The 21,400-nt window shown below is 43.4% G+C and overlaps 1 protein-coding gene across 1 annotated transcript; it reads left to right on the top strand.

Moving 5' to 3' along the window:
• The first annotated feature begins 117 nt into the window (after window positions 1-117).
• On the top strand, window positions 118-18,500 carry enpp4 (ectonucleotide pyrophosphatase/phosphodiesterase 4). The gene is made up of 4 exons (XM_007252041.4): window positions 118-319; window positions 13,659-14,531; window positions 14,645-14,815; window positions 15,543-18,500. Exons 2-4 carry the CDS (start codon window positions 13,697-13,699, stop codon window positions 15,914-15,916), a joined length of 1,380 nt encoding a protein of 459 aa, XP_007252103.1. The 5' UTR covers window positions 118-319; window positions 13,659-13,696; the 3' UTR covers window positions 15,917-18,500.
• The last annotated feature ends 2,900 nt before the right edge of the window (window positions 18,501-21,400 follow it).

Raw genomic sequence — 21,400 nt, 5'->3', positions numbered from 1 at the left:
CATTTTTTCTGCAGCTCTGTTTTCATTTTATTTCACTGTTTAGCACCGTGTGGAAGCACCTGTCTGGTGGGCGGGTCTTCTCGTTCAGTGAATGATTCTGATTGGCTGTTCGACCTGTCCGTCTACGCTTAGGGAAGGACGTTGTTGAGGAAGCAAGAAACCGGTCGTTGTTCTTATGTTTGGTTAAACGCTAAAATGCCTGACAGTTGTTCGCTTATTTAACGTTAGATATAAACCGGTCGTTTAACTCGACTATTTAATTTATCCTGGACATAGAGGCAAATAAAGCTACGGGTGGGACGTAAATGTACTTTTAAAGGTAGGTCTCAGGCTTTCTCTGTGTGTTTTTAGCTAGCTGGGCTAGTTTAGCTCCTCTTAGCTAATCGTGTTTATAAGCGCAGTTGGCAGCGGATGGTCAGCAATGTCCTCCTTTCAGGAGCATCGTCTGCTTCAGCCTGGTCTTTCTCTTTAACTGCGTTTCCTAAACTCAGTATGGAGACAGTCTGCAGCTGCTAGCAGCGCCCCTCACTAAAGAATCAAAACAATAGTGCTGAATTCTCAAGGGGGTTTAATAAAATATCAAAAGTATTTCTGTATAATAGTCAACTGTTAGTGACGTTTCCCAGTCAGCAACACTTCCCTGTTGAACCCAAAAGAACCCATGGTGACATCTGTGTGTTACAGACCCTTTACAAGCTAAAGTGTAAAATTAATTACAGCACTCTGTCCTTTACTCAAACTTTCTAAGTTTCTAAGAGACATACAGCTCTGAAAAAATTAAGAGACTACTTCAGTTTCTGGATCAGTTTCTCTGATTTTGCTATTTATAGGTATATGTTTAAGTAAAATGAACATTGTTGTTTTATTCTATAAGCTACAGAAAACATTTCTCCCATAAAACACATACATACATAAAAATATTGACATTTAGAGCATTTATTTGCAGAAAATGTGAAATGTCTAAAATAACAAAAATATGCAGAGCTTTCAGACCTCAAATAATGCAAAGAAAACAAGTCTATATTCATAAAGTTTTAAGAGTTCAAAAATAGATATTTGGTAGAATAACCCTGTTTTTTAATCGCAATTTTTATGCATCTTGGCATGTTCTCCTCCACCAGTCTTACACACTGATTTTGGATAACTTTATTCCATTCCTGGTGCAAAAAATTAAGCATTTCAGCGGTTTTGATGGCTTCCATCTTCCTCCTGATTATATTCCAGAGGATTTAATTTTTTTTTAATGTGGTGACAGTTTTTTCCAGAGCTGTATACTAAACATCCTCAGAGCATCATTACAGAACAGTGTGTAAATGTGTGTTCGTTCATCTTGACCATATTTATAAAATGTAACCTAAGTGTGCTGTTTTAGTTCTTATGGAATTGTTGTGTTATTTATGTTACATCAATATTGTAACCTTAAAATATTTACATGTGCCCACAATAAGAAACAATTCATCTGATTCAATTTTGAAATTAGTATCAATATTCAAACATGGGTTTGGGCTTTTAAGGGTAAGGTCTGCAGCCTTAAAACATTGTAGGGTAATAAAGGTAGCTAACTAACCTAGCTTGCTTGCTAACAGTGCTGGATTTGTTCTGAACTCTATAATTCATGTTGCCAGCCACAGTAGGTTACGTAACTACAAAAGATATTCAGTTTCATTTCTGCGGAACTGGGCACCTGCTCAGCAGATTTAGATTTCAGTCACAATAGCTTTCTTCATTCACTTTTAAGCTGGAAAAAACCCTCAGCTTTTATTATTAGTGTGATTGCAGTAATGCAATCACAGTATTGATCTTCTTAAGTCTTATTCTTCTTCTTCTTCTTATTATTATTATTATTAGTGTGATTGCAGATCACACTATTGATCTTCTTAAGTCTGTTTCTTATTATTAGTGTGATTGCAGTAATGCAATCACAGTATTGTTCTTCTTAAGTCTTATTCTTATTATTAGTGTGATTGCAGATCACACTATTGATCTTCTTAAGTCTGTTTCTTATTATTATTATTATTATTATTATTATTCCACCTGTTTTTTGTCCGGTTAACTAGTGCCGCAGTTTTCGAAATATCGACTTCGTTCAAAAGAGAAAACGTGCGTCCATATCGGGAATGGTGGGCTTGTATACAGCTTTCCGATCGGACTTACGTTTTTCGTAAAAACTTCGTAAGTACGCGTTTTTTTGCCCATTGAAAATGAATGGGCAGAACTTTGCACGCCCGTGGACGTCGCAATGTTTGAAATACGAAGATGAAACCAATTGAGGACCTGTAGAACTTATTGAGCTCTTTCCGAAAATATGCGTTACGAAAAGTTACGACGTACGGATTTCGTACGAATGTCGTACGAAGTGGCCCCATTGGAATGAATGGGGCCAATCGGAGGACGGCAGCTAGATCGAAGGACAGGTAGCTAGAACTCCAGTACTGTGAGTGTATGGAGCAGCTATGGGATAAAACAGCATTAGGTCAAAAGTTTGGACACCCCGGCCCCCCAGTACTGTATGTAATGGAGCCATGGGTCAAAAGTTTGGACACCCCGGCCCCCCAGTACTGTGTGTAATGGAGCCACGGGTCAAAAGTTTGGACACCCCCGAACGGCCAGAGCAACCTAGCGTGCATAGCTGATTGATGTATTTGCACGTTGCGTAGCAACGTGCAAACACCATTTAATCTAATTTATGCATATAAATCACCTAGCAACCACCTAGCAACACCATAGCAACCACCCCGGATACCCTAGCAACACCTTAGCAACCGCCTAGCAACACCCTAGCAACCACCTAGCAACCACCTAGCAACACCTTAGCAACCATCCCGGATACCATAGCAACACCTTAGCAACCGCCTAGCAACACCCTAGCAACCACCTAGCAACCACCTAGCAACACCTTAGCAACCACCCCGGATACCATAGCAACACCTTAGCAACCGCCTAGCAACACCTTAGCAACCACCTAGCAAACACCTAGCAACACCTTAGCAACCACCCCGGATACCATAGCAACACCTTAGCAACCGCCTAGCAACACCTTAGCAACCACCTAGCAACCACCTAGCAACACCTTAGCAACCACCCCGGATACCATAGCAACACCTTAGCAACCGCCTAGCAACACCTTAGCAACCACCTAGCAACCACCTAGCAACACCTTAGCAACCACCCCGGATACCATAGCAACACCTTAGCAACCGCCTAGCAACACCCTAGCAACCACCTAGCAACCACCTAGCAACACCTTAGCAACCACCCCGGATACCATAGCAACACCTTAGCAACCGCCTAGCAACACCCTAGCAACCACCTAGCAACCACCTAGCAACACCATAGCAACCACCCCGGATACCATAGCAACACCTTAGCAACCGCCTAGCAACACCTTAGCAACCACCTAGCAACACCTTAGCAACCACCCCGGATACCATAGCAACACCTTAGCAACCGCCTAGCAACACCCTAGCAACCACCTAGCAACCACCTAGCAACACCTTAGCAACCACCCCGGATACCATAGCAACACCTTAGCAACCGCCTAGCAACACCCTAGCAACCACCTAGCAACCACCTAGCAACACCTTAGCAACCACCCAAGATACCATAGCAACACCTTAGCAACCGCCTAGCAACACCCTAGCAACCACCTAGCAACCACCTAGCAACACCTTAGCAACCACCCCGGATACCATAGCAACACCTTAGCAACCGCCTAGCAACACCCTAGCAACCACCTAGCAACCACCTAGCAACACCTTAGCAACCACCCCGGATACCATAGCAACACCTTAGCAACCGCCTAGCAACACCCTAGCAACCACCTAGCAACCACCTAGCAACACCTTAGCAACCACCCCGGATACCATAGCAACATCTTAGCAACCGCCTAGCAACACCCTAGCAACCACCTAGCAACCACCTAGCAACACCTTAGCAACCACCCAAGATACCATAGCAACACCTTAGCAACCGCCTAGCAACACCCTAGCAACCACCTAGCAACCACCTAGCAACACCTTAGCAACCACCCCGGATACCATAGCAACACCTTAGCAACCACCTAGCAACCACCTAGCAACCACCTAGCAACACCTTAGCAACCACCCCAAATACCATAGCAACACCTTAGCAACCGCCTAGCAACACCTTAGCAACCGCCTAGCAACACCTTAGCAACCACCTAGTAACCACCTAGCAACACCTTAGCAAGCACCCCAGATACCATAGCAACACCTTAGCAACCGCCTATCAACACCTTAGCAACCGCCTAGCAACACCTTAGCAACCACCTAGTAACCACCTAGCAACACCTTAGCAACCACCCCGGATACCATAGCAACACCTTAGCAACACCTTAGCAGATACCAGCCAGCACTGCAATCACACTCGCAGTTTCTGCAGGAACTGCAATCTAGTTATTATTATTATTCCACCTGTTTTTTGTCCGGTTAACTAGTGCCGCAGTTTTCGAAATATCGACTTCGTTCAAAAGAGAAAACGTGCGTCCATATCGGGAATGGTGGGCTTGTATACAGCTTTCCGATTGGACTTACGTTTTTCGTAAAAACTTCGTAAGTACGCGTTTTTTTGCCCATTGAAAATGAATGGGCAGAACTTTGCACGCCCGTGGACGTCGCAATTTTTGAAATACGAAGATGAAACCAATTGAGGACCTGTAGAACTTATTGAGCTCTTTCCGAAAATATGCGTTACGAAAAGTTACGACGTACGGATTTCGTACGATTGTCGTACGAAGTGGCCCCATTGGAATGAATGGGGCCAATCGGAGGACGGCAGCTAGATCGAAGGACAGGTAGCTAGAACTCCAGTACTGTGTGTAATGGAGCAGCTATGGGATAAATCAGCGTTAGGTCAAAAGTTTGGACACCCCGGCCCCCCCCAGTACTGTGTGTAATGGAGCCATGGGTCAAAAGTTTGGACACCCCGGCCCCCCAGTACTGTGTGTAATGGAGCCACGGGTCAAAAGTTTGGACACCCCCGAACGGCCAGAGCAACCTAGCGTGCATAGCTGATTGATGTATTTGCACGTTGCGTAGCAACGTGCAAACACCATTTAATCTAATTTATGCATATAAATCACCTAGCAACCACCTAGAAACACCATAGCAACCACCACAGATACCATAGCAACACCTTAGCAACCACCTAGCAACACCTTAGCAACCACCTAGCAACCACCTAGCAACACCTTAGCAACCTCCCCGGATACCATAGCAACACCTTAGCAACCGCCTAGCAACACCTTAGCAACCGCCTAGCAACCACCTAGCAACACCTTAGCAACCACCACAGATACCATAGCAACACCTTAGCAACCGCCTAGCAACACCTTAGCAACCACCTAGCAACACCTTAGCAACCACCCCGGATACCATAGCAACACCTTAGCAACCGCCTAGCAACACCTAGCAACCACCTAGCAACCACCTAGCAACACCTTAGCAACCACCCCGGATACCATAGCAACACCTTAGCAACCGCCTAGCAACACCTTAGCAACCACCTAGCAACCACCTAGCAACACCTTAGCAACCACCCCGGATACCATAGCAACACCTTAGCAACCGCCTAGCAACACCCTAGCAACAACCTAGCAACCACCTAGCAACACCTTAGCAACCACCCCGGATACCATAGCAACACCTTAGCAACCGCCTAGCAACACCCTAGCAACCACCTAGCAACCACCTAGCAACACCTTAGCAACCACCCCGGATACCATAGCAACACCTTAGCAACCGCCTAGCAACACTCTAGCAACCACCTAGCAACCACCTAGCAACACCTTAGCAACCACCCCGGATACCATAGCAACACCTTAGCAACCGCCTAGCAACACCTTAGCAACCACCTAGCAACCACTTAGCAACACCTTAGCAACCACCCCGGATACCATAGCAACACCTTAGCAACCGCCTAGCAACACCCTAGCAACCACCTAGCAACCACCTAGCAACACCTTAGCAACCACCCCGGATACCATAGCAACACCTTAGCAACTGCCTAGCAACCACCTAGCAACACCTTAGCAACCACCCTGGATACCATAGCAACACCTTAGCAACCGCCTAGCAACACCTTAGCAACCACCTAGCAACCACTTAGCAACACCTTAGCAACCACCCCGGATACCATAGCAACACCTTAGCAACCGCCTAGCAACCACCTAGCAACCACCTAGCAACACCTTAGCAACCACCCTGGATACCATAGCAACACCTTAGCAACTGCCTAGCAACACCCTAGCAACCACCTAGCAACACCTTAGCAACCATCCCGGATACCATAGCAACACCTTAGCAACCGCCTAGCAATACCTTAGCAACCACCTAGCAACCACCTAGCAACATCTTAGCAACCACCCCGGATACCATAGCAACACCTTAGCAACCACCTAGCAACACCTTAGCAACCACCTAGCAACACCTTAGCAGATACCAGCCAGCGCTGCAATCACACTCGCAGTTTCTGTAGGAACTGCAATCTAGTTATTATTATTAGTGTGATTGCAGTAATGCAATCACAGTACTGTTCTTCTTAAGTCTTATTCTTCTTCTTATTATTATTTTTATTATTATTATTATTATTATTATTATTCCACCTGTTTTTTGTCCGGTTAACTAGTGCCGCAGTTTTCGAAATATCGACTTCGTTCAAAAGAGAAAACGTGCGTCCTTATCGGGAATGGTGGGCTTGTATACAGCTTTCCGATCGGACTTACGTTTTTCGTAAAAACTTCGTAAGTACGCGTTTTTTCGCGCATTGAAAATGAATGGGCAGAACTTTGCACGCCCGTGGACGTCGCAAATTTTGAGATACGAAGATGAAACCAATTGAGGACCTGTAGAACTTATTGAGCTCTTTCCGAAAATATGCGTTACGAAAAGTTACGACGTACGGATTTCGTACGAATGTCGTACGAAGTGGCCCCATTGGAATGAATGGGGCCAATCGGAGGACGGCAGCTAGATCGAAGGACAGGTAGCTAGAACTCCAGTACTGTGAGTGTATGGAGCAGCTATGGGATAAATCAGCGTTAGGTCAAAAGTTTGGACACCCCGGCCCCCCAGTACTGTGTGTAATGGAGACACGGGTCAAAAGTTTGGACACCCCGGCCCCCCAGTACTGTGTGTAATGGAGCCACGGGTCAAAAGTTTGGACACCCCCGAACGGCCAGAGCAACCTAGCGTGCATAGCTGATTGATGTATTTGCACGTTGCGTAGCAACGTGCAAACACCATTTAATCAAATTTATGCATATACATCACCTAGCAACCACCTAGAAACACCATAGCAACCACCCCGGATACCATAGCAACACCTTAGCAACCGCCTAGCAACACCATAGCAACCACCTAGCAACCATCTAGCAACACCTTAGCAACCACCCCAGATACCATAGCAACACCTTAGCAACCACCTAGCAACCACCTAGCAACACCTTAGCAACCACCCCGGATACCATAGCAACACCTTAGCAACCGCCTAGCAACACCCCAGCAACCACCTAGCAACCACCTAGCAACACCTTAGCAACCACCCCGGATACCATAGCAACACCTTAGCAACCGCCTAGCAACACCCTAGCAACCACCTAGCAACCACCTAGCAACACCTTAGCAACCACCCCGGATACCATAGCAACACCTTAGCAACCGCCTAGCAACACCCTAGCAACCACCTAGCAACCACCTAGCAACACCTTAGCAACCACCCCGGATACCATAGCAACACCTTAGCAACCGCCTAGCAACACCCTAGCAACCACCTAGCAACCACCTAGCAACACCTTAGCAACCACCCCGGATACCATAGCAACACCTTAGCAACCGCCTAGCAACACCCTAGCAACCACCTAGCAACACCTTAGCAACCACCCCGGATACCATAGCAACACCTTAGCAACCGCCTAGCAACACCTTAGCAACCACCTAGCAACCACCTAGCAACACCTTAGCAACCACCCCGGATACCATAGCAACACCTTAGCAACCGCCTAGCAACACCTTAGCAACCACCTAGCAACACCTTAGCAACCACCCCGGATACCATAGCAACACCTTAGCAACCGCCTAGCAACACCTTAGCAACCACCTAGCAACACCTTAGCAACCACCCCAGATACCATAGCAACACCTTAGCAACCGCCTAGCAACACCTTAGCAACCACCTAGCAACCACTTAGCAACACCTTAGCAACCACCCCGGATACCATAGCCACACCTTAGCAACCACTTAGCAACACCTTAGCAACACCACAGCAGATACCAGCCAGCACTGCAATCACACTCGCAGTTTCTGCAGGAACTGCAATCTAGTTATTATTATTATTCCACCTGTTTTTTGTCCGGTTAACTAGTGCCGCAGTTTTCGAAATATCGACTTCGTTCAAAAGAGAAAACGTGCGTCCATATCGGGAATGGTGGGCTTGTATACAGCTTTCCGATCGGACTTACGTTTTTCGTAAAAACTTCGTAAGTACGCGTTTTTTTGCCCATTGAAAATGAATGGGCAGAACTTTGCACGCCCGTGGACGTCGCAATGTTTGAAATACGAAGATGAAACCAATTGAGGACCTGTAGAACTTATTGAGCTCTTTCCGAAAATATGCGTTACGAAAAGTTACGACGTACGGATTTCGTACGATTGTCGTACGAAGTGGCCCCATTGGAATGAATGGGGCCAATCGGAGGACGGCAGCTAGATCGAAGGACAGGTAGCTAGAACTCCAGTAGTGTGAGTGTATGGAGCAGCTATGGGATAAAACAGCATTAGGTCAAAAGTTTGGACACCCCGGCCCCCCAGTACTGTATGTAATGGAGCCATGGGTCAAAAGTTTGGACACCCCGGCCCCCCAGTACTGTGTGTAATGGAGCCACGGGTCAAAAGTTTGGACACCCCCGAACGGCCAGAGCAACCTAGCGTGCATAGCTGATTGATGTATTTGCACGTTGCGTAGCAACGTGCAAACACCATTTAATCTAATTTATGCATATAAATCACCTAGCAACCACCTAGAAACACCATAGCAACCACCCCGGATACCCTAGCAACACCTTAGCAACCGCCTAGCAACACCCTAGCAACCACCTAGCAACCACCTAGCAACACCTTAGCAACCACCCCGGATACCATAGCAACACCTTAGCAACCGCCTAGCAACACCTTAGCAACCACCTAGCAAACACCTAGCAACACCTTAGCAACCACCCCGGATACCATAGCAACACCTTAGCAACCGCCTAGCAACACCTTAGCAACCACCTAGCAACCACCTAGCAACACCTTAGCAACCACCCCGGATACCATAGCAACACCTTAGCAACCGCCTAGCAACACCTTAGCAACCACCTAGCAACCACCTAGCAACACCTTAGCAACCACCCCGGATACCATAGCAACACCTTAGCAACCGCCTAGCAACACCCTAGCAACCACCTAGCAACACCTTAGCAACCACCCCGGATACCATAGCAACACCTTAGCAACCGCCTAGCAACACCCTAGCAACCACCTAGCAACCACCTAGCAACACCTTAGCAACCACCCCGGATACCATAGCAACACCTTAGCAACCGCCTAGCAACACCCTAGCAAACACCTAGCAACCACCTAGCAACACCTTAGCAACCACCCAAGATACCATAGCAACACCTTAGCAACCGCCTAGCAACACCTTAGCAACCACCTAGCAACACCTTAGCAACCACCCCGGATACCATAGCAACACCTTAGCAACCACCTAGCAACACCTTAGCAACCACCTAGCAACCACCTAGCAACACCTTAGCAACCACCCCGGATACCATAGCAACACCTTAGCAACCGCCTAGCAACACCTTAGCAACCACCTAGCAACCACCTAGCAACACCTTAGCAACCACCCCGGATACCATAGCAACACCTTAGCAACCGCCTAGCAACACCCTAGCAACCACCTAGCAACACCTTAGCAACCACCCCGGATACCATAGCAACACCTTAGCAACCGCCTAGCAACACCTTAGCAACCACCTAGCAACCACCTAGCAACACCTTAGCAACCACCCCGGATACCATAGCAACACCTTAGCAATCGCCTAGCAACACCTTAGCAACCACCTAGCAACCACCTAGCAACACCTTAGCAACCACCCCAGATACCATAGCAACACCTTAGCAACCGCCTAGCAACACCTTAGCAACCACCTAGCAACCACCTAGCAACACCTTAGCAACCACCCCGCATACCATAGCAACACCTTAGCAACCGCCTAGCAACACCTTAGCAACCACCTAGCAACCACCTAGCAACACCTTAGCAACCACCCCGGATACCATAGCAACACCTTAGCAAACGCCTAGCAACACCCTAGCAACCACCTAGCAACCACCTAGCAACACCTTAGCAACCACCCCGGATACCATAGCAACACCTTAGCAACCGCCTAGCAACCACCTAGCAACCACCTAGCAACACCTTAGCAACCACCCCGGATACCATAGCAACACCTTAGCAACCGCCTAGCAACACCCTAGCAACCACCTAGCAACCACCTAGCAACACCTTAGCAACCACCCCGGATACCATAGCAACACCTTAGCAACACCATAGCAGATACCAGCCAGCACTGCAATCACACTCGCAGTTTCTGTAGGAACTGCAATCTAGTTATTATTATTATTCCACCTGTTTTTTGTCCGGTTAACTAGTGCCGCAGTTTTCGAAATATCGACTTCGTTCAAAAGAGAAAACGTGCGTCCATATCGGGAATGGTGGGCTTGTATACAGCTTTCCGATCGGACTTACGTTTTTCGTAAAAACTTCGTAAGTACGCGTTTTTTTGACCATTGAAAATGAATGGGCAGAACTTTGCACGCCCGTGGACGTCGCAATTTTTGAAATACGAAGATGAAACCAATTGAGGACCTGTAGAACTTATTGAGCTCTTTCCGAAAATATGCGTTACGAAAAGTTACGACGTACGGATTTCGTACGATTGTCGTACGAAGTGGCCCCATTGGAATGAATGGGGCCAATCGGAGGACGGCAGCTAGATCGAAGGACAGGTAGCTAGAACTCCAGTACTGTGAGTGTATGGAGCAGCTATGGGATAAATCAGCGTTAGGTCAAAAGTTTGGACACCCCGGCCCCCCAGTACTGTGTGTAATGGAGCCATGGGTCAAAAGTTTGGACACCCCGGCCCCCCAGTACTGTGTGTAATGGAGCCACGGGTCAAAAGTTTGGACACCCCCGAACGGCCAGAGCAACCTAGCGTGCATAGCTGATTGATGTATTTGCACGTTGCGTAGCAACGTGCAAACACCATTTAATCAAATTTATGCATATACATCACCTAGCAACCACCTAGAAACACCATAGCAACCACCACAGATACCATAGCAACACCTTAGCAACCACCTAGCAACTGCTAAGGAGTGACCTACCAACCACTTAGCAACACCATAGCAACTACCCCGGATACCATAGCAACACCTTAGCAACCGCCTAGCAACACCTTAGCAACCACACCGGATACCATAGCAACACCTTAGCAACCGCCTAGCAACACCCTAGCAACCACCTAGCAACACCTTAGCAACCATCCCGGATACCATAGCAACACCTTAGCAACCACCTAGCAACCACCTAGCAACACCTTAGCAACCACCCAAGATACCATAGCAACACCTTAGCAACCACCTAGCAACACCTTAGCAACCACCTAGCAACCACCTAGCAACACCTTAGCAACCACCCCGGATACCATAGCAACACCTTAGCAACCGCCTAGCAACACCTTAGCAACCACCTAGCAACCACCTAGCAACACCTTAGCAACCACCCCGGATACCATAGCAACACCTTAGCAACCGCCTAGCAACACCCTAGCAACCACCTAGCAACACCTTAGCAACCACCCCGGATACCATAGCAACACCTTAGCAACCGCCTAGCAACACCTTAGCAACCACCTAGCAACCACCTAGCAACACCTTAGCAACCACCCCGGATACCATAGCAACACCTTAGCAACCGCCTAGCAACACCTTAGCAACCACCTAGCAACACCTTAGCAACCACCCCAGATACCATAGCAACACCTTAGCAACCGCCTAGCAACACCTTAGCAACCACCTAGCAACCACCTAGCAACACCTTAGCAACCACCCCGCATACCATAGCAACACCTTAGCAACCGCCTAGCAACACCTTAGCAACCACCTAGCAACCACCTAGCAACACCTTAGCAACCACCCCGGATACCATAGCAACACCTTAGCAACCGCCTAGCAACACCCTAGCAACCACCTAGCAACCACCTAGCAACACCTTAGCAACCACCCCGCATACCATAGCAACACCTTAGCAACCGCCTAGCAACCACCTAGCAACCACCTAGCAACACCTTAGCAACCACCCCGGATACCATAGCAACACCTTAGCAACCGCCTAGCAACACCCTAGCAACCACCTAGCAACCACCTAGCAACACCTTAGCAACCACCCCGGATACCATAGCAACACCTTAGCAACACCATAGCAGATACCAGCCAGCACTGCAATCACACTCGCAGTTTCTGTAGGAACTGCAATCTAGTTTTTATACTATAATACCAGGTCTATATATGAATAAAGCTGACTAATCATATTAACAGGACCACATATCCTTTATATAAATTATGTAAGACTAGTCATTCTCTTTTATATGTAGTTACATTTTACTTGTGAAACCTTCAGTTACAAATATATTTAAATTTCCTTTTGTAGTATAAATAATGGTGTACAAAAGTGCATATATCTACACTTTACTAGTAATTCTTACTAGTAAATATAACTGTACAGTCAGCTTACTGTACAGTTATTAGTTACTGTTGAGGTAGGCCTTGTATAGCTAGTGTGGTTTTATGCTAAAATTGCTTGTCATGTAAATATGACTTGCAGTGTTTATATGCAGTAACTAACTGCTAGTACCAGGAACTGTGACACTTGTTGTGGCTGTTTAAAATTAGCAATGGTTAAGTCAACCAAAAACAATTCTATTGTATTGTAAAATATTTGATTAAAAAGCCAGAAAACAGTTAACATTCACTTAACAATTGGGGACTAGCCCCACATCTTGGAATAAGTTCAGTGACGGTAGCTGCTATCTTAGAAAGCTATTAATTAAACATTTAAAAACTGAATCTTTTTTGTAGTTTCTTACTGTGACTAGTAACATGAATTATAGGGTTCAAGCCGAACCCAGCTCTGTTAACTAGTGAGCTAGCTATTTTATTACCCTGTAATGGTGTAAGGCTACAAACATAAACAGGGAAGTGTTGCTGACTGGGAAACATCACTACCAGCTATTGGGAAGAAAGACTGTTGGAATTTATTAAACTCCATTTTGTATTATAAATAATAGTATATAGTGTGTAATTGGATATCTACACTAATTCTTACTACTACAAAATTTAGTGGCTGTAGAGTTAGAGTTAGGACCTGTATAGGTTCTAACTGGTGTTTTAGCATAATTTTGTCATGTAATGTTAAATTGGACACATTCCCAGCTTACTGTCACCATGAACAAGTAATTGGATGAACCTTCAATGAGAGCAGCCAAAATGGAACATGTTTTTTGTTTTTAATAACACTTCACTTTCTTTTTTTGTAGAATACTGAGGCTGATAAAATCTCATCCATGCCCGCAGGATGCATCTCAAAGCTCTTCTGTGTTTATTAGTGGCCTGTTATGAATCAGCTGCATCTCTAAATACAGAAAATGCAACACAAAAAGACTTCCCACCACTACTGCTTATATCATTTGATGGTTTCAGGGCAGACTATCTGAAAAAATACTCTTTCCCCAATCTGCAGAAGTTCTTTTCAGCTGGGGTTCTTATCGACCATCTCACCAATGTGTTCGTAACTAAAACTTTTCCTAACCATTACAGTCTTGCTACAGGTCTGTATGCAGAAAGCCATGGTATTTTGGCCAGTCATATGTTTGATCCAGTGACAAAAAAAAAGTTCTCTCTTGAAGATGACACTGATCCTTTCTGGTGGAATGAAGCAACACCCATTTGGGTGTCTGTGCAGAAATGGGGCTATAAATCCGCCGCTGCTATGTGGCCAGGAACGGACGTTATGATTCAAAACCATACCTCAACAAACTTCATGAAGTATGATTCAAAAGTGAGCTTCAGGGAGAGACTGGGAAACATCACAACGTGGATGACTGAAGACAACTCTGTCAAGTTTGCAGCACTCTACTGGGAGGAGCCTGACCATACTGGACATATCTTTGGGCCGGAAAACACAACAGAAATGACCAGGGCACTGAAAGAGGTGGATGATGATGTAGGTTTTATGATGGAGCACCTCAACAACTCGGGGCTCTGGGGAAAGATTAATGTGATTATTACAAGTGACCACGGTATGGTTCAGTGCTCCAAGGATAGACTTATTAAGCTGGACCAGTGTATCAGCCGCAGCAGCTACACGTTGGTGGACCTCACTCCAGTGGCTGCCCTCGTGCCTATTAATGGTTGGTATACACTATTAAAACATAATTTTATTGCCATGTAAATCTTAAATGGCAGTAAAAAAAAGCTTTTATGTTTACTTGGTTGTATGTGACAAGTACTTGTTTGTTTACAGATGCCACAGATCTATACAAAAACCTGAGTAACTGTCATCCACACATGAAGGCTTACCTAAAGGATGCAGTCCCTGATAAACTGCACTACAGGAACAATGAGAGGATTCAGCCAATCATCTTGGTGGCTGATGAAGGTTGGACAATTGTCCAGAACGGCAGCCTCCCACGATGTAAGCTCCATGGGCTTTTTAAGTACTTTTATTATACTGTAACCTAATCATTCTAACCTGTGGTTTACATCTTGGAGTGTAGCCATAATCATTTCAGTAAATACCTCTTTAACTAGCCATAGTGCAGACAAATCCATACCTGGGTCCTAAAAAATGTTGCTGAGCTGTCCGCCAAGTGTATGGGGATATTTTTATATCTTACATGATGAGAATTCATCAGTCATCAGCTGTGGAGGCCCACCTGTTTCTTTATATATTTACTTAGGTCTCCAGTTCTTTTTTTTAAAAATAAATTCTATTACTGTATAACTTTTAACTGTTTAATTCTTGGTTCACAGCCTTATTATAGACAAAGAGCGAAATCAGACTAGATCAAGAATAGAAACAGAAAAACTTTTTATTTATACAAACTTTTTAATTATACACCATGTAAATCACTATGCCTCAAACATACAAGACTATGTACAAAAGTCAATTTTATTTATGTTTTATATGTTTATATGCTATGTATTTATATATATACTGAGGGTCCTGTGCTTTATACTGTTCCCAGTGGATCTGTGCATTGGCTAGAACCTGGCAGTATTATGCATAGTATTTAAAATTTTTTTTGAATGACAGCCAGCATAATTGTTAATACAGTTTAAATTTAAAATATTCTGTTTTCTTTTATTTCTGTTTTTAGTCCTAAAATTGTCAGACACTGTTTTTTCTTTTCTCTTTGCAGTGGGAGATCATGGCTATGATAACTCCCTCAGCAGTATGCACCCCTTCTTGGCAGCAAACGGCCCTGCTTTTCGTAAAGGCTACCGCATGGAGACCATCAACAGTGTGGACCTGTACCCTCTCATGTGTCACCTCTTGGGCATCCCAGAGATGCCCAACAACGGCAGTTTCTCACACATACGTTGCACGCTGGTCAGTGAGAAGTGCACAGACCTGGCTGTTGTGGTGGGCATCGTTATTGGAGTCTTTATAGTGCTCACCACCCTCACGTTCCTCTTCAGACTGATGAAGAACAGAGATCCATCATCATCACGGCCGTTTGCTCGCTTGGAGCTGCAGGAAGATGATGACGACGATGACCCTTTGCTTGAGTGAGCTGCTGAGTGTTTGGATGGAGGTGTGCAGTCTCTCAAGTCCAGGGTATTTAATTTTGTTCAGGCATTCGAGATGATGGCCAAAGAAGAGAGAATCGGAGAAGACAATCATGAACAGAGTTTAGGAAATGAGTCAAGGGCTTTGCTTAATGGATGATTTAAAAAAGAAAAAGCTAAAATATGTCTAGCATAGTAAAAGATGGTCAAATTTTCAGCTTGTCAAAGTACACTATATGAAAAAAGTATTGGGACACCAGATCAATTATTGTTTCTTTCAAAATCAGGGGTGTTAGAGTTTATCCTGCTTTTGTTGGACTAACTCTCTCTATTGTGCAGGGAAGGCTTTCTACTAGACTTTTGAGAATTGCTAAGATGATTTGATTGCGTTCAGTGACAGAAGCGTTAGTGTTGGATAACCATCACTCACCTCGTTGCCAACTACGGTACCCAACTCATCTAGCACAGACCTGTCATTAAGCATGGTACAGATAGGATTATGTTTTCAGGTCCAGAGAATTTTTTTTATTGGCAGTACATCTGTATAGGCACTAGACAAGCTGTGGGTGTGCTTTGCAGATTTGTTTTTTGTATTAAGTGCAACTGTAAACATTGCTGAATACATCAATTCAGGTGGTTGTAGTGTGTATATATATATGAGGGTATTGTGATTATGTTTATATACTTTTAATAAGGCATGAATGTACATAATACAGTAATATGGCATTATGTAGCTATTTCGCAGTTTTAAAAGACCATTATAAAATAGTAGAATACACAGATGAGGTAAAACATTAGGACCTGATATGCTTTAAAGGTGTCCTGTAACATCTGTCTCTCTTCTTCCTGCTGTTGTTACTGTTAATTTGTCCAAACTTGGACCACTACCTGTGTTACTGTTCACCAGGAATGCCCAAGCCATAATAATTTAGCAATTAATAAAGCCACACTCCTGCATCTGAATTGTCACCTACGAGAACCAACGGTTCAGTTACTGTATAATATAATATAGGCCTGAGGCATTGTTTTTAGAATAGTCATAATGTTTTTGCTTATTGTTTTCTGTGCTATATCTTAATTGAATATCCCTACAGCTAGTGTCTGGCACACTATAATGAATATTGTGGTTTTACTTGAGGCCTTGTGATTGGCTCAACAAATGAACTTACTTAAAGTGCACTGCAAAGTACAGTAATGTTCTGTTCTTTCAAATACTCTGACATGCCAAAAGTCATGGAACAGGAGCTAATACTGTGTTCCATGACTTTTGCCATGCCCTATTTAAGTTAGAGAATTCTGCAATAACCTGTGAGCTGTTTGTTGGGTCTCCAGCATTGAGTGTGGACGTTGTTATTTCTGTATGATTCACTTGTATGCCATGAGCACGCTGGCCAATGTTCAGCTTAGTTCACAAGATAACACCTCATAACTTATACAGGTGTGAGCGAGTCTAAGCCATCCTCTGAGGAAACACTCCTTGATTACTTTACATATTTCAATCCCATGACGTTTGGCCTGTCAGTGCATTTGATTGTTTGTTAATTTTTTGTTGTTGTTGGCCTTTTTTAAAATGATGTCAGCTGACTGCACAGTATAGAGCTGATTTATTGTTGTTCCGTCTGGAATGCAGGATGGATGTGCGCACTGTACATTTTTTTTTGTTACATTTACTACTGTAGGTCAGGTGTCTTTCATTAAGGATGCAGGGAATGTAATTTAATTTAATTAATCTTCCATTTCCTCAATGAATACGAGTGCTGTTATTTAATCACCTTTAAGAGTCTTGATATTTAAGATTAATTTGTCACTGTTTAAAAAAAAAATCTATTTTTCTATTTTGGTGGTACGTTTTTGTTTTAATCGTGGTATGTGGCATAAGAATTGTTTTAACTGTCTTCTCTGAGAACCTTTTATGGTTTCTTTGAAGAACCTTCAAGAAAAGTATTCCTTGAAGCAACATCAATCTTTCTTTAAGGTTCGTCAAAGCACCTTAAGGGATTCCTCCACAGTTTCAGACTGAAGGACCCCTAAAAGCTCCTATAGGAACATTTTAATAGTGTGTAGCTAAAGGCCCTCTAAAACAGAGTTCAGATTTTATGGGCAGAAAAAAAAACGCAAGTTTTGAAAACAAAGGTACATGTATAATATGTATGTCTTTTACACCAATGCTGCTTAAAATGATCTGTCAGAACCTATTCTATTTTTTTCAGTTCAGTTCATTTTGAGCTCTTTTGTCATGGTTACAGCCAGGTCTGATTCAGTGTACAGCATTTACTTAATTAAAAAAATCATATCTGGGTTATTCCTCTGTGTCACAGGGCCCTAAGGCCTTCACAATTTTTTTTTTATGTTTGTTGTTGAGGATTTAAGAATTTAAGAATCTGTTGCTTGTTTGTTTTTCCTGAATCAAGTGTTCCTAAAGCTTTTTTCTTCTTTTTGTCTTTATTTTTGCTATATGAGGTATATAAGGCAGAGATTGCACTGTAGTATCACTGAATCTATGCAAGAATGACTGTCAGTCTTCTGAACTCGGGTAATGGTATTTGTGTGAGCAAAAATTAAATAAAACCTTTGTTCATATGTTTAAATACTTTGCTTTGATTCTGGTTCTTAAGAAGTTTAAGTGGGGGATTCCTTAATTGCCAGTGTGTGCTGTAATATTCTGCTTTTATTATTTGGTTTTAAACCACTAGAGGTCACTCTTCTGTGTGTGTGTATGTGTGATTAAAATGGGCTGTGTGAATCTTGGATAGATTTAAGGAATCATATTTGATAATATTCTAATTCTAATTAATATGTGATGTGTCTGGTGAGTATCCTCAGATTATCACTGATCCTTTACTAGATTTCACAGTGGATGCAAGACCATTAGATGACCAGGTGTGGAAATTGGACTGATTCAAGAAGATGGTCTTACTCCAGTATGGTCCAATCCTTATGGTCTTTTGCTAACTTTAACCTGGCTCTTTTTTCCTTCTCACTGATGAAGGGTTTTTGCTATCTTTAATTGACTTGAGCTCTGCCTCTAGAAGAGCCTGTTTAAACTGTTCTTTCTGTCCACTTCACCCCAGCTGCCATTTTCCATTCTTTTTGTAGGTCACTTGATGTCATCCTGCGGTTGCTAACTAACATTCAAATAGGATGACGGTCAATCTCCAGACCTGAACCCCATTAAAAACCTCTGAAATGTAATCAAGAGGAAGCTGGATGGTTACATGACATCAAAGCTGAACTGCTGGAAATTGTGTGCCAGGAATGGCATAAGATCACCCAAAAGCAGTGTAAAAGACTGGTGGAGTAGTAGCCAGTAGTTCAAACATATACCTATAAATAGTAGGTGAATATTGTATATAATATAAAAAAATAATTTGGCTGATCAAATTGTTATTCATTTATTAAGAAAGAGAGCCAAGAGTACAATATCCATATTATCAGTAAAGTATTATTATCCTTTTAGTGCAAAGCTGTTGCATCTGAAAAGTGTAAGATTTGTTTGTGTGGTGTAAGATGTGTGAGCGCGGTGTGTATGGGGTTGAGAGGTGGAGCTGGAGTTGAGTATGGCTCTATATTTAGAGAGAAGACTCAGTGGAATTTCCCTGTTCCCTATTCCCAGCCTATAGCCCACCACTGAGTCACTTCACATGACATGTCTCCACGTTCAGGAGGTGTAATAGTGATTAGTTAGTCTTCCAATTTACATAACTAACAACTTTAAGGGACCCCTCGGAAGTGGTTTTTCTTTCTTTTTTATTTGATTACCCTACGTATCCTTTGAAATACACAATGTAAATGTATCATACGCAATATATACAACATATTAATTAATTACATTTTTATAACCTTACTATTAAATACTTAAACTAATTAGTGGGAAATTTGTTTGAAAATTCTTTTTTTTTTTTTTTCTTTTATTGTATAATTTATGTAATGGGATGCCCCCTGTCCCTAGCCTTTTTTTTAAAGCAGTTTTACCAATTTCTGCTCTTCTGCAATCACAATATTTAGGTTATCCTCTACATAGAAACATGCAATAACTACTGTATTAATATCTGTTTGAATCTGTCTTTAGGAAGGAAGTCCTGCCTTCTCACCAACACTATTGGTATACATGTCTATGCATCTACATCAACCTTGGTTAAAGTTCTTCCCAACTAACAGAGAATGTTCTAATAATGTTTAGTATAAAGGTTAGCCTGTAACATTACAGAAAAAATGTTCCAGGAATGTTCTGAAAAACGTGACAAAATAATGGTTTGTATCACAACTTTATTAGTAGTTTATTAGTCTCGCATAACATTCCCAGCAGGACGAATACTTTAACATTTTGGGAACGTTAAGGCCCAATCCCATTTCATCCTGCCAAAGGGGTAGAGGTGTCTGGATTCTTGTTAGGCTGGAGGGGTAGGTTAGGGGGAAAGAGATGGGGCTTGTTAGCCCTTCATACGGAGGCACACTTCAAACGAAGGGGAATGAGAATCACTTGTTGGATGGCAGCACAAAGTGATGCTTAGCAGTAGTTTACCAGAGTTTAATGCGTTGTTTCAGTGTTTTATGATCGAATATTTTAATAACAAGCATAAAAAAGATTGCTAATAGTTTGTATCAGTGGCTAGCTATCTATCTAACTTTCTCGTTCCACCTTAAATGGCAGAACAGATAAAAAAAAATAAATAAAATAAAAGCTAATTAAAGCTAATTTTAGCTCCCCATCACAAGAAATTAAGGAATGGACAATAATAATTAATTTCTACACCACCACCCCCTTTCTGAAGACATACAATGTCCTTAAGTTAACTAGTTAACCAGCAGCAGCTAGGTTACTGAACTTTAGCACTCCTGATGAAGTATCAGGTGCTTAAAGGGTTGTGCCAATTCTTAGGACGGACGATTTGGAGGGCCAAGGGGTGAAATGGGATTGGGCTTAAAAGTAACATTCCCAACTGAAAATTAAAACATTGACACAAGTGTAAAATGAATATTTAGAAGACTTGACCGATTGAGTGTGTAAGAACATTCAGAAAAAGTTTTACTGACCAAAAATTGTTAGCACAGCATAAATATGCCTAAACCAGAGCAGTGACCATATTTGCACCTCTCCAGTAAGTTCATGGATGAAGTGTCCAGGAATTTCACTAATATCTTAAGTGACAACATTGCATATCTGTGAGGTGAATGACCTGACTGCTCTAGTGATGATCTATCAGATGCTGATGCATCACTTCTTCTTCTTCAGTGAGTTAGGTATTACCCACCCTTCTTTCCCTGAATCTCCCCATAGGGATTTTCACACTAGCTGGACAGGGCATCACTGGCCTTAGTCCTCAGGGTGACTCAGGGTGGGCTATTTTTTACAGGAGGGGGTGAAAAGCAATTGAACATGAGCAGCCCGTGAAGGCCAGAGGTAAAGAGAGAGAGGGAGGAGGAGCGGAGGGAGTGGAGGTGACACTAAGAGCTCCTCCTTCTAGTCTCCACTGGCTATTTTTGGCCT

This window comes from Astyanax mexicanus, chromosome 14 (genome assembly GCF_023375975.1).
Source record: "Astyanax mexicanus isolate ESR-SI-001 chromosome 14, AstMex3_surface, whole genome shotgun sequence".
NCBI classification, from domain to species: Eukaryota; Metazoa; Chordata; class Actinopteri; order Characiformes; family Acestrorhamphidae; genus Astyanax; species Astyanax mexicanus.
This window is presented reverse-complemented; position numbering and strand designations above follow the sequence as displayed.